Source organism: Tenrec ecaudatus, chromosome 7 (genome assembly GCF_050624435.1).
Source record: "Tenrec ecaudatus isolate mTenEca1 chromosome 7, mTenEca1.hap1, whole genome shotgun sequence".
Classification (NCBI taxonomy): Eukaryota; Metazoa; Chordata; class Mammalia; order Afrosoricida; family Tenrecidae; genus Tenrec; species Tenrec ecaudatus.
Genome location: NC_134536.1, coordinates 84,571,425 through 84,584,240, shown reverse-complemented (window position 1 = coordinate 84,584,240; position 12,816 = coordinate 84,571,425). Strand labels below are relative to the sequence as shown.

At 41.2% G+C, this 12,816-nt stretch overlaps 1 protein-coding gene and 1 pseudogene across 2 annotated transcripts in view; both read right to left on the bottom strand.

The window, feature by feature from the left end:
- MDN1 (midasin AAA ATPase 1) overlaps positions 1 to 12,816 on the bottom strand; it is a 140,666-nt gene extending 127,850 nt beyond the window's left edge. Inside the window, exons 1-2 of one of the 2 annotated variants that reach the window (XM_075554768.1) lie at positions 12,565 to 12,816; positions 2,854 to 3,080 (exon numbers count right to left, since the gene is read on the bottom strand). In XM_075554768.1, the coding sequence (XP_075410883.1) occupies positions 2,854 to 3,080; positions 12,565 to 12,663 (326 nt within the window). In that variant the 5' untranslated portion in view covers positions 12,664 to 12,816. The remainder of the gene's footprint in view (positions 1 to 2,853; positions 3,081 to 12,564) is intronic. The other variant, XM_075554767.1, reaches the window with a different exon arrangement.
- On the bottom strand, positions 9,826 to 10,438 carry LOC142452826 (small ribosomal subunit protein eS7-like; annotated as a pseudogene).

Sequence of the window (12,816 nt, the reverse complement as noted above, 5' to 3'; positions counted from 1 at the left end):
TTGATAGCATAATTAATTTACCCAGTTACAGAATTTAAAACACTATTGAGAAGAGGAAATTATATTAATATAGCCCACTTATGGACAGCAATACATGAGTTGTTGACTTATAGCAATTAAAGTCTTAGGTGACTGAACACTATTTACACAAAAAACGGGAGTTGGTGATAGGGCGAAACTTTTAATACTCATTCACAAGGACAGAGCCTGGCAGATGGAGTTAAGACAGCCTACTGTCCTTCAGAAACAATATGTGCAAGCCAACATCCAATTCCTCATGTTATAATTAGAATTCTTGTAGCTGCTCATGTTATTGTGGAGAAAAAATATATAATGACCTATTTTTCTGACTTCCCTTAAAGCAGAAAGACTTTTTGTTTCAATTGTAAAGAAGAGAGAATACATTATTAAAGTAATTGGTTTAATTTCTTTTCATTGTACACTGCTTCTGAACATCATCTAATTGTTTTTAGTTGTTAAAATGCTTTAGTTAAAAATCTAAATGTTTTAGTTAGTTAAAATGCTCTGGGCAGACGTGGTTTTATTTTACATTTATTAGGGGCTTATACAACTCTTATCACAATCCATACATATACATACATCAACTGTATAAAGCACATCCGTACATTCTTTGCCCTAATCATTTTCAAAGCATTTGCTCTCCACTTAAGCCCTTTGCATCAGGTCCTTTTTTTTTCCCCCTCCCTCCCCGCTCCCCTCTCCCTCATGTGCCCTTGGTAATTTATAGATTGTTATTTTGTCATATCTGGGCAGATGTTTTTAAAAGGAACTTTTTAAAAGGATTCGGTGCTCTGGGCAGACCTTCTTACTAATTAAGCCATACTAACAATGTAAAACCGCATGGGGGAAGGGAACATAGCTGAGATCCTGTTACCAAGAGGCAGGGGTCACACATTGGGGATTCTCTGCTCCCCCCCCATTCTTCATTCTCTAAGAATTCCTTCCATGTCACTCTGCTTCTGTGATGGGTTCCATAATTTGTAGCAATGGCCACACACAACTCACAGACAATACTCATGGTTAAGGGGGTTAAACAAAAGGGTAAACAGATTGTGCCACTAGTCTGTCAGTTTGTCCTACCATAGTGGCTGGTGTGTTGTTGCTGGAAGCTGTATCACTGGTATTTCAGAAACCACCAGGATCACTCAATGTGCACAGGTTTCAGCCAAGCTTCCAGACTAAGAACAGACAACAAAGAAGGAATAGGGTGTCTACTTCAGAGGAATTAGCCATGGAAACCTTAAGGATGGCAGTGGAGCATTGTCAAATACTGAGTACTTCATGGAAGGAGGTCTTCACATTTGTGAGTTGGAGAAGAGTCCCAGTCAGCCCCTGTCTAAAAATCATCCCATCATACCCTCCCCTAACAGTTACCTCTTACAAGGGCATGAGTGATCACTATGTGGCCGGCAGCTCTGTCTATAGGGGCAGACATGTTTCTTTCGTTCTTTCTGCTCAAGGGGCAATTGACTCCCCGCTAACTTCCCTCTGCGTGCTCCCAGTGCTAGTATTCGGTTTCTCCCCCAATGAGCTCAGGGACCTCGCGGATAAAGATACTGCCCACCTTGTCACATATGTAATTAATGAGGTATGCATGTCCTGAGACTGTAGAAACATACTGTTAAATACATTTGTGTTCTCTCTCTCTGACTTCCTGGAGGAGGTGAACACCCAAATTTTTTTGCCTATTTATTCCTTTCAATTACACAAGTACTCCTTAGGACGCTATGGGTCGTGGGGGCTGGCTCCCACGCAGAGTAGAGTGATGTGGACTAGAATAGAGAAGAATGGCGAGTGGGCTCTGTCTGACCTCTGCCTCGCAGGAATCAACCTTCAGCAGCTGTGGAGCTGAATTCGCTTTCTCCCTATTGGAGCCATAAAAAAATCGGACATGGCCCCACGCCACACGCTCGGCCCATGTTAGAATCCAGTTCTAACACAGTTCCTTACCACACTGATTTGGGTAGTTTTACAGAAAACTGAATGGGGCCCATTGTCGTTAGCTGTGCAGCAGCATGGAAAGAAACACCGCCCAGACCTGCACCATCCATACAGTTCTCTCTGGCCCTTTTCAAAAGTAGCCCACCAGCCCGTCCTTCTCAGCCCGTCATATTTGGAAGAGAAGCTGAAATCGGTTCAGTAGCACAGCAGCACCCGAGCTTCTACTACTGCCCTGTGGTAGCTGTGCACTAGGCTCTTGCCAGGACATGGACCTAAGTACCCCCCTTAGAGTGAGGAAGTCTACCCCTGAACCAACACTGGCCCCTGGAAGGGGCATGTCTCCTGCTATGGGTCAATTTGGACCCACTGGTAGCAGAGTAGAACAGCCCCAGGGGGTTTCCAAAGCAGTCCATCTTGCCACGCCTTTCACGAACAGAGCAGCTGGGTGGTCTAAAACACCAACCCTGTAGTTAGCAGCTTAACCAATGTGCCACCAGGTCTCACAGAGGAAGGAACCTAGGCGCTCTCTAATCCACCCTTTCAGCTGGCCCAGCAAAGGTGAAAGCACATCCACCTGAAGGAGTGCTGTAATTGCCTAAGCTAAAACGCAGCTTACTCTGCCTTATATGCATCCCTCTCTCCCCCACCAGATAATGCCATCTTTGAAGACAAGCTTCAGAGCGGGCCGGCCGCCAACTCTTAGAAGATGGCCAAGACTCAGAAGAAACCTATAAGCTCACTGAACTAACTTAGGAAATGGGCTCTGCTGAGACGATTTTAATAGACAAGGCCTACTGTACTTATATCCCTCGCCCGTGCTCAGCCCAGACTCCTCCTAGAGCAGCTGTTATCACCTCGGGGAGACACAGGGAGACTAAAATGACTACTCACGGGAGGACCTCAGGATGGCTACCGATGAGTTTGCTCATGGACACACAGAGCCGTTCATGGAGATCGTGGTTGACTTGGCCCCCAGTTTTAATAGCTTCAGCATTCCTTTCCAGCAAATCCAGAAGGAGGGGGCGCAGTTGGCGAGCCACCAGCACAGTGCAGTCCTTATCCAGGAGTAACTGTGCCGAGGTACTCAGGATGCACTGACGATCTTGGGGCGTCCACACCTGAGACAAAGGTGAAACAAAGTATGTAATCCACATCTGTCTAACCCGCTGCAGAAGAGAGGCCTAACTTAACATTAAAATACATCATTTTGATGCCAGTTTACCCTGTACAATACATGGAGATTTTGTTGTTTTTCTCACAGACTTGCACTTTACTTATTGTAAAAGCTGTTAAAGTCCCCCAGTCCACTGGAGTCTGAGGTAAAGGGCAGACACTTAGGTTCCATGTAAAACGCTAGTTCCCCCAAAACAATCTGCGTCCAGCCCTCAGACCTCTCCAGGAAATCTGAAAAGCTACAATGAGTATATGAAATTGCCGCTCTCTTGAGGAGAGGCTAGAAGAAAGAAATTAATTACTGGAAGTAAATTAGGGCTTGCCAATCTAGATTTCAGACACTAACCAACACAGAAAGCCAAAGCAGGAGCCACACTTCAGTATACAAGGTGAGACGGACCACAGAATTCTAGGGCCTGAACTCAACTAGCAAAAAGCCAAAGCGGACACACTGGGAAGTGTGTGACACGTCTTCAACTGCAAGTACAAATCTGCATAACTTACAGAGCTAAACAATTGAAAGAATGTATTGTTCTGGAATTGGTTTTTCTCCCCATCCACTCTTAATTTTATTTTCCACTTACTAAAATATAAAGGGATCAACTCCCTTTTTTATGAGGGAAAACAGAGGTTAATTAGCTTATGTTCAATATCTGCTTTATTCATTTCAATTAGACTGTACTATATACAATTAGATTATAAAATATTTTCAATCAAATGCATAAGTAAAATTATTAAATGCCCGGACTTCATTTTAGGACATTTAGTTTCAACTTTTCTTCCACAGTAAAAATCATTTTAAGAATTCAGTTATGAATAACTTAATAGTTATATCTTAGGTTTTAACCTATTTTCCCAGTATTGAGTAAATATGCAATTACAAAAGAAACCTTTCAAGTGCAGGGGGTAAAGGCCATCACTGCTCTAAACACTGCATACCCAGCTGTTGTTTTTGTTGTTAGTGCACAACCTTTCCTCAGGACAATGTGATAGCAATTTAAAGTTTCCAATGTTAGGTTATAAATTTGCCCTATGGAGTTTCATACTGAAGGGGTATCCAAAACGTGTCTAAAAACCAAACCAAAGTAGGAGGGATAAGTCAAAAAGGGTGGGGAGTTCCAGTCACCACTGACTCAATGGAAGTGAGTTTGGAGTTTTGGTGAATCTAGCATTTTATAAAAATGGAATTAAATTGAATATACTTTTTTGCTAGGCTTCTTTTGCTCAGTGCAATGCTTCTGACATTCGTCCATTCTGTTGCCTGCATGTATGTATAATTTGTTCCATTTGGTCATTTATCAGTTACATATACGTGTATGTATATATTCCTTGTTCCATTTTATCAGAGCATTTCACTGTACATCCATCTACCTGCTGATGGACAGCTTGACTGTTCCAGCTATCATCAATAAGCAGCTATCAACATTGGTGTTCATCAGATTTGTGGGCATATTTAAATGACTCTTAGTCTCATTCCTTACGAGTGAGAATGCTGGATCACATGGGAAGTACATGTGTTTGACTTTTAATGAGAAACTGATAGGGAGCCGGGAGGGAGGGGAAAAAATGAGCTGATGCCAGGGGCTTAGGTGGAGAGGAAATGTTTTGAGAATGATGAGGGCAATGAATGTATAAATGTGCTTTACACAATTGATGTATGTATGGATTGTGATAAGTTGTATGAGCCCCTAATAAAATGATTTTTTTAAAAAAACAAAGAAAAACGTCTGTAAATAATTTCAGAAGTTAAAAAGTTATGTTAACTTTACAAGGAACTGTTTTCCAAAAGTAGTTGTGCCACTGTGCATGCCTACTAGCAATCTTTGAGTCCAGTTAGCAGTGACCTTCATCAACATGCACTAATGTCAGTCTTTTTCATGGGAGCCATTCCAGTGAAGTATCTAGTAATGTTTTCATTTGCATTTCTTTTACAAGAAAAGATGTTACCTTCTTTTATGTTTGTTCATGCCTCTTGCTTATTCTTAAATTACACTGTTTCTTATTAGTCAGTTGTGCAACCTCTTAGTAAATTTGACAGATTTTTGGTCAGCTCTGGGTTTTTGCGTTACTTTATACTAGTCTATAGCTTGCCTTTCTTTACTGTTGTGTGCCAGAGTCAATTCCAACTCATGGAAGCCCTAGAAAGAGTTTCTACGGCTGTCAATCTTGATAGAAACAGACAACCTAATTTTGTAGGTAAAAGATACAACTTGTAGAGGAAAAACAATCAATGAAAATGTTCACCAAATTGAGGAAGACAAATATTTTTAAACACTACTCATAAAATAAAACACTTAAAAACAATAACGATAAAAGTTTTCCCCAAGAAATTTCCTTTACATCTGTATTGAAAATCAATTGACAAAAAAAAAGGTGTGGTAGTATAATGGAATCTGGTGTCATTTGAGGATTAAGAGTGAAGGAGTGGAGGTTAGCCTGTCAGTCAGATCGTTAGCCTGACAGATCGCAGCTTGATGACCTCATTTGGAGACACAAAGGAGATAAATAGCTCATTGGAGGCAGGACACACACTCACTACCAGAAAGACATTCTTGTTGATAAGCCACATGGAGACAGACAGATGGCAGTCAGATCCTGGGAGCTGAAGGGCCCACATGGAGACTCCTGCCAGCGCTGAAATGCCTCTAGTGCCACTAGATCCACAAGACCTTCCACCCACTGGCCTGTGATCCTCCGGCATTTGGCATCATTGCAGGTGTTGTGCGGTTCTGAAAAGGAACTCATAGACTAGTAATGGGCATATGGGCTAATATCCGACTTATGGGCTTGGACTGGACAGGGCTGGGATGTTTTCTCAACATTCAATTGCCCTTTTACACGACCCTCTTTCTTACACACACAGTGTCTATGGATTTTGTTTCTCTAGTCCACCCAGACTAACACTAGGGGGAAGGTGGTGAGGGTTTGAATGCAAGTTTGTTGAATCTATAAATTAATTCGGAGAAAAATTTCATCTAAGCAATATTAGCTTTAACTCCGGGACATAAATATTTCTCCCATTTGTCTGGGTCTTATTTAGGTTACAGCGATAATGTTTATGACTTTCAGTTTGTAGTTCTTGAACATATTTGACCAAAATTAAATGTATCCCTTGAATATTTTTGTTTTCAAAGTTATTTTTTTGCTTTTTCAAAGTTTTATTGGCATATGGTTCACATATACAATTCAATACTTCAATCACATCAAGAAAAGTTGTACACTCCATTTCGGAACATTTTCTGCATTCTTATACTCATTAGCTCCTCATTTCCCTCCAATCGCCCCTGCCATATCCCCAAGAAACCATTAGTCCAGTTACTGTCTACAGATTACCCTATCCTGAATTTCATATATAGAAAACATTAAAAGGGGAAATAAAAAAACTAGCAACAACAAAGTAAAACAGATCTCAATAGAAAAGAAAGCAAAAAATATTAGAAACTGGAATTTAAAATGGATCAAAAAGGAGATCAAATGAAAAGGTGTTAAACATAATTACTAAATAATAATAATTACTAAGATATATAATAATTCTTACTTTTGAAACTATGGAATACATTGTTTTAAACTTCATTTCCTAGGGGAGGGTGGGGGAAACAGAGAAGCTGATACCAAGGACTCACATAGAAAGAAAATGTTTTGAAAATGGTGATGGCAACATTTTTTTTAATCATTTTATTGGGGCTCATACAACTCTAATCACAATCCATACATACATCAATTGTGTACAGCACATTTGTACATTCATTGCCTTCATCATTCTCAAAACATCAGCTCTCCACCCAAGTCCCTAGCATCAGCGCCTCATTTTTCCTTCTTCCCCGCTCCCTCAAGAACCCTTGATAATTTATAAATTATTATTTTGTCATATCGTACACTGTCTGATGTCTTCCTTCAAATAGTCTTTGGGTCTCTACTCTGCACTCCCCCTCATTCACAATATGATTTTTTTGTTCTGATGATGCCTGATCCTTGATCCCTTCGACACCTCGTGATCACACGGGCTGATGTGCTTCTTCCATGTGGGCTTTGTTGCTTCTGAGCTGGATGGTCTTTTCTAATTTCTTTTCTTTTCTCATTTCCTTCCTAATGTAGGAAGTTAATGCTATGAATTTCCCTTCAAATACTACGTTAGCTGTCTTCCTCAAATTGTGATATGCTGTTTTTATTATCTGTCGGTTTAAAATGTTGTCTGAGTTCCCTTAAGATTTCTTCTTTTCTTTTTTGCACAGATTTTCCCACGTGTTTCTTTTTTGTTTGTTTGTTTGTGAATTCTTTTTTATCCCAATTTAATATCTATTGGGACATAAATTAGGGGAAAGATAAGGCTTTCTAAGACTGTAAAGAATTACTATCTTGTAAATTCATGGGGCAGTTCTACCCTGTCCTACAGGTAGTTGGCATTGACTTGGTGGTGGCTGGTGGTTGGAGACATAGATTATAATTTGTATGACTTCAACTTTCTTAGATTGAGACTTGCTTCATGACCTAGCTTATGGCCTTTCTTAATGAACTCTCCATATGTACTTGCTAAGATTATGTATTCCACACTTATTGTATACCAAACCCGTTGTCCAGTAAATTCCAACTAAATGCAACCCTAGAGAATGAAGTAGAATTACTACCCTCATAGGGTTTTCCAAGGCTGTAATATTTTTAGTCATTTTATTGGGGGCTCATAAAGCTCTTTTCACAATCCATACATCCATCCATTGTGTCAAGCACATTTGTACATTTGTTGACAGCATCATTTTCAAAACATTTTCTTTCTTCTTGAGCTCTTGGTATCAGCTCCTCATTTTCCCCCTCCCTCTCCCACCCCCCCCACGAATCCTTGATAATTTATATATTATTCTTTTCCATGTGGCCTCTCCTGTGGAAAAGGCTAGTGGGTTCAAACCACCAACCTTGCAGATATCAGTCCAGTGTGTACACCATAGCACCATCAGGGTTCCCTCCATTGGATACTAACCGACTGCATTCCTAATAAGCCTAGAGAACTGAGTAGAACTACTACTTTTAATTGCCAAGACTGCAAGTGTCTTAATAGTTTTATTGGCATATACTTTACATATAATACAATTAAACCTTTCAACCATATCACCACAATCAATTTCAAACATTTTTTCTAGTACTCCTTGTACACATCCCCATACTCTTGTCATGCCCCAATGCTGCGACCCTTCCAGACAGGTCCTCCCTCATGTGCTGGTGACCAGCGGCCATCACATTATTCTCGTGGCTACTGCACAACTTTCATTTGCTACTGTGATGAATCATCATGTAAAAACATCTGATATGCAGGATGTATTTTCATTGTCACAAACTGAACACAATTAAAGTATAGTGATTAATCACAAAAATAATATGTAATTATATATTGTGAAATATTTATTTCTAATTACAAATAAATGACATTTTGTCTTGAAGCATGGTGTAGCACGGGTACCAGTCTTCACACTGGGATACTTGTATGTGGGCAAATCTGCATGTGGGCGGACCGGGCTGGAGACCATAGAGGAACGGTGTCTCAGTTCCTAAGACCATTGGAAATAGGTGTTTTCCAATGGTTTTAGACAATCCCTTTCTGTTTGACCCCCAAAGGGTCACAACCACAGGTTGAGAACCACTGCCCTAGGCAATTATCAATCCAGTTACTGTCAATAGATGTACCAAGCTTGGATTTCACATATAAAAAATAAAGCATATAATAAACCAACAAGCAGCAAACCCAAAGGGGGGAGAGGTGCAATAACAGCACTGGGTAGACAAAACACAGAAAAATCTCATTAAAAAAAAAAAGCAGAGCATATTAAAAACTGGAACAATTTTAAAATAGCTCAAAAGGGAGATCAAATTATAAGGCATCATATTTTAACCTACCTACATCTGCCACGCTGCCAAGAGTTAACTGTTTCTTTGCTATAATGATTAACAAAATTATGAACTGGGAAAAAAGTGAAGAAAAAACCCTTATTTGCATGCTTATATATTATTATATATATTGCCTTAAAATGTATACATATATTCATTTTACAGAAATATCTTTCCTAGCATTTGAAATTTTTTGTATAGCTATATCACAGCACCCAAGAAAACTGAACCCCGCCCCCCAAAAAAAAAAACTCAGACAATGTGTTGCCTACAATTTAGACCATAAAACCACAGGGCACAGATCTAAATGGAACAACATCAAATGCAAAAGAAACCTGACAAACACTAACATTTCAAAGACCCTTTATTAAACATTATATACTGAAATAATGACAAGTTCAGTTGGCGAACTTATCTGAAAATAAATCCTTGCTCCCCATTTAAAACCTACATTTTGAGGTAAAATAATATTTAAAATATCTGCTAAAGTAAAGCCACAGAACCCAAAATGTAAGATGGAAACTTGTCAGAAGAGAAAAATCAAAATATTCTCCACTAATAATTTAGAAAAGCAGTAAGACTTCGGCCTATCAGCGGTAGAAAACTTGGAAGGCCATCTCATCCAGGTCCAACTCACAGGTTTCACTGTCGTACGTGGTAAGCACCGGCACTCGGGAAGGGCGCTGTTATTCTCTCCACAAAAGCTACCACTGAAGACAAGCATCAATCTAGATTACTGATTCAGAAAAGTACGGAAGCTGATTTTCAGCGGTGAGTAGGGTTGAGAGAAGGGATTTCAAAAGAGGTGTACAGTGTGGATATAGTCAAAGAATGTCAGCATCTTTTTTTTTTGAATAATATTTTATTCTGTCTTCTTTGTTTACAGTTGAAACTCTGGGAATTCAAAATTAACATCCCTGCCCGTAAGCTTCTTATAAACTCCAGAAAAGGTTTCAACCTTGTGTTCTACATTGTTCTGCTGTGCTTTGTCCAAATGAACCTTGATAAGCCTGCTGCCATCCAGCTTTGCCCCGATTCTCTTGCCCACAACATCACTTGGGAAGACCACGTCTTCAAGGACGGCAGCATGCACAGCTGTCGGAGTGCGGCTCCTGGGACGCTTGTGCTTATTCTTTGTATGGCTTTTCCGAGCTGGTTTAAGCAGAATTCTCCTCTGAGCAATAAAGACAACGTGCTTTCCACTGAATTTTCTCCAGTCCCGTACTAGCCAGACTTGGATTTTCTGGAAAGATTTCAGTTGAGGAACAGGAACAAAGATTACAATAGCTTTGGCTGCCGTGGAATTCCGCTCCCTTCGCTGAGTCTTAGATCCGAGTTCGTCTCCAGCTCAAGAAGAGTGAGAAATGGGGGACTAGAATTCATCCAGCTTTTTGCCGTTGGGCTTCAATCTTCGGCTTGAACTGAACATGGCTGTTCTTGCCGAGCGCCGGCCTAGGAAGAGCAGCATCTTTTTCTATGCCTTCTTAAATATAACAAATCCAAGACCTCTCAAATATAGTCATCAGAGATGGAAAAGTCTCCTAGGTTATCCTAAGGTTACCTTAACTTTAAGGTAACTTTTAAAATCTCGTCAAAGAACTCTATTATTCTTTTTTTCCCTATTATTCTTTAAGATCATTCAATCTTAAGAATCCTCAGTCCAGAATCTTGATATCTGCATATCAGAATCACTAAAAATATTGTCCAAAATGCAGATTGCTGGACCACATCTTCAGAAATTCTTACCATCTTCCCACAAGATCCTTACACTGAGAACCCCTGAAGAGGAACTATTCTTCTCCCAACTCAGCATTTCAATTAACAAGAGGTAGCAAAGTAATGAGGCTGCTTCTAAATATACCATGTCCCTAACTTCCTCTTTCCACATCAAGGCCAAATCTTCTAAAAGAACTGCCAAAGTAATTCACAGAAGAGGTTCCACAACTAATCAGAACATAATGAAGACAGTTCCAACCTCACAAGCCTATGTGTTACTATTTTTAGGAATAAATAACTCCCTGTGAACTTTGGGCTCTAAACCTGTTTTAAATTCTACAGCTTCCAAATGGTCCATTCTGGATCAATCCCCTGAGGAGTTTTGTCCTTCCCACTCACACTGAATCTATCTAACAAGATCTCCAAGTGATACTTACAAATCCATATTTACAGATCCCTCAAGGGATCTTGGGGGTAGGGGGTATAGGATCTGATTTCCTATACATGGGCTTCAAAAAGTTCATGGAAAAATTCTCCTATCTTTTCATTCGGTTTTTCCACAAAATTTCAAGTCTCCTCATATATCTGGGGTGGAAATGCAAATCTCACCAGCAGGTCCAATAAGAATAAACTCAATGGAAGCCCTGAAAAATTCTAAATCCCCTTAGATAAAATATCTTTAGCGACAATATGTAATTCAGGAAACTGTCACAAGTTCAGCTGATCTAAAACGCTGTCTTCTTCCAGTGCCCAACCCACCAAAAGCAAGTTTTCTTTCTAAATCCCTAAATTTTTGTGAATGATCTCATCATTCCCCTCTTTAGAGTCCAGTGGACCAGAAAACCAGGGTCACACCATCAATGCTCTCACCTTTGCCTTTCATATTCACTTTGTTGTCACCTAACAAAATTCCTCCCCACCTCTCCAAACTGCGCAAGTCCCTCCAGTTCTCATTCAAAATACTGCTTAAAAGTTGCTGCTTTATCAATAAGCTATGAATATGCAAGAAATACATTTACGAACAAAAAAGATTCCAGAGTCATCAAAATTGATTTTTTTTCTAGTCTCCTGACGCTCACAGATATCTTGGGGATTTAGGGGTCCATAAAATACGCAATTAAAATGTAACGTGAGGAGATACGCGAGTCCTTACACGTTATAACTCAGAAGGGAGAAAAAGGCTCTTCTTAAAACATAGCCTAAGCGCTAGTTCCCCGAAAACTCCAGAACCTCCTAATTCCCATGGTTATAATTATGCAGTTATTACTAGCTGTCTTGCTTTTCCCTTCAGTCGTTTTATGTGTTGATGTACTGGCTCTAAAAATAGATGCTACATTACCTAGTGGTAGACAACGTAACGGATTATCTATCTCCTACTGCATAAGGCACAATCAATACTTGTCAATGGACCGAATGAAGGGGCAGGGCAGAAAAGAAAAAAAAATGTTTTTTTTTTAATCACCGAAGCTAACTGAGACTCCTGCATCAGGCACGCTTAGTAATACACAAGTCAAAAGGGCAGAGCCTGAACCTGGATTTCAGAAAAGCACACCGGTTTCTATGCAAAGGCCACGGAGGTCTCCCCTGCGCTGCCTGCGTCCTGCTGACGATGGGGTACGGCCAGGGGGGAGAGAAGGTCCCCGCAGACGAAAACAAAAGGTGTCTTCCAATCCACCCCCAAACCGCGCGGAAGCCCTGCCACCCACCAGTCCGGGGGGGAGGACCAAGAAGGACAGGACGGCGCTTCTCCTCCCCCCTTGAGCCAGCGCACCGGGAGCTACCGGACGCGGAGCGCCGCACGGGGGCTGAGGGAACTTTCCGCCACCTCCCTTCGCCTACCTGCTTGGCCAGGAACCTGCTCAGCTCGCTGCGGCTCTTGTCGTTTTTAGCAGCAATCAGGCGCAGCGGCGCGGACGCCTCCAGCGTGAGGTGCTCCATGGCCCCCGGGCCCCCGCGCCGGTCGTCCTCAGGGCTCCCAGCCTCCTGCTCAGCGCCCCACGCCGCCGGAGTCTCAGTGCCCCAACTGCCAGCGAGGGCGCCCCCAGGGAGAGCTGCCAACGCCGCTCGGCACACACGGGCGAGCGGGCGCGC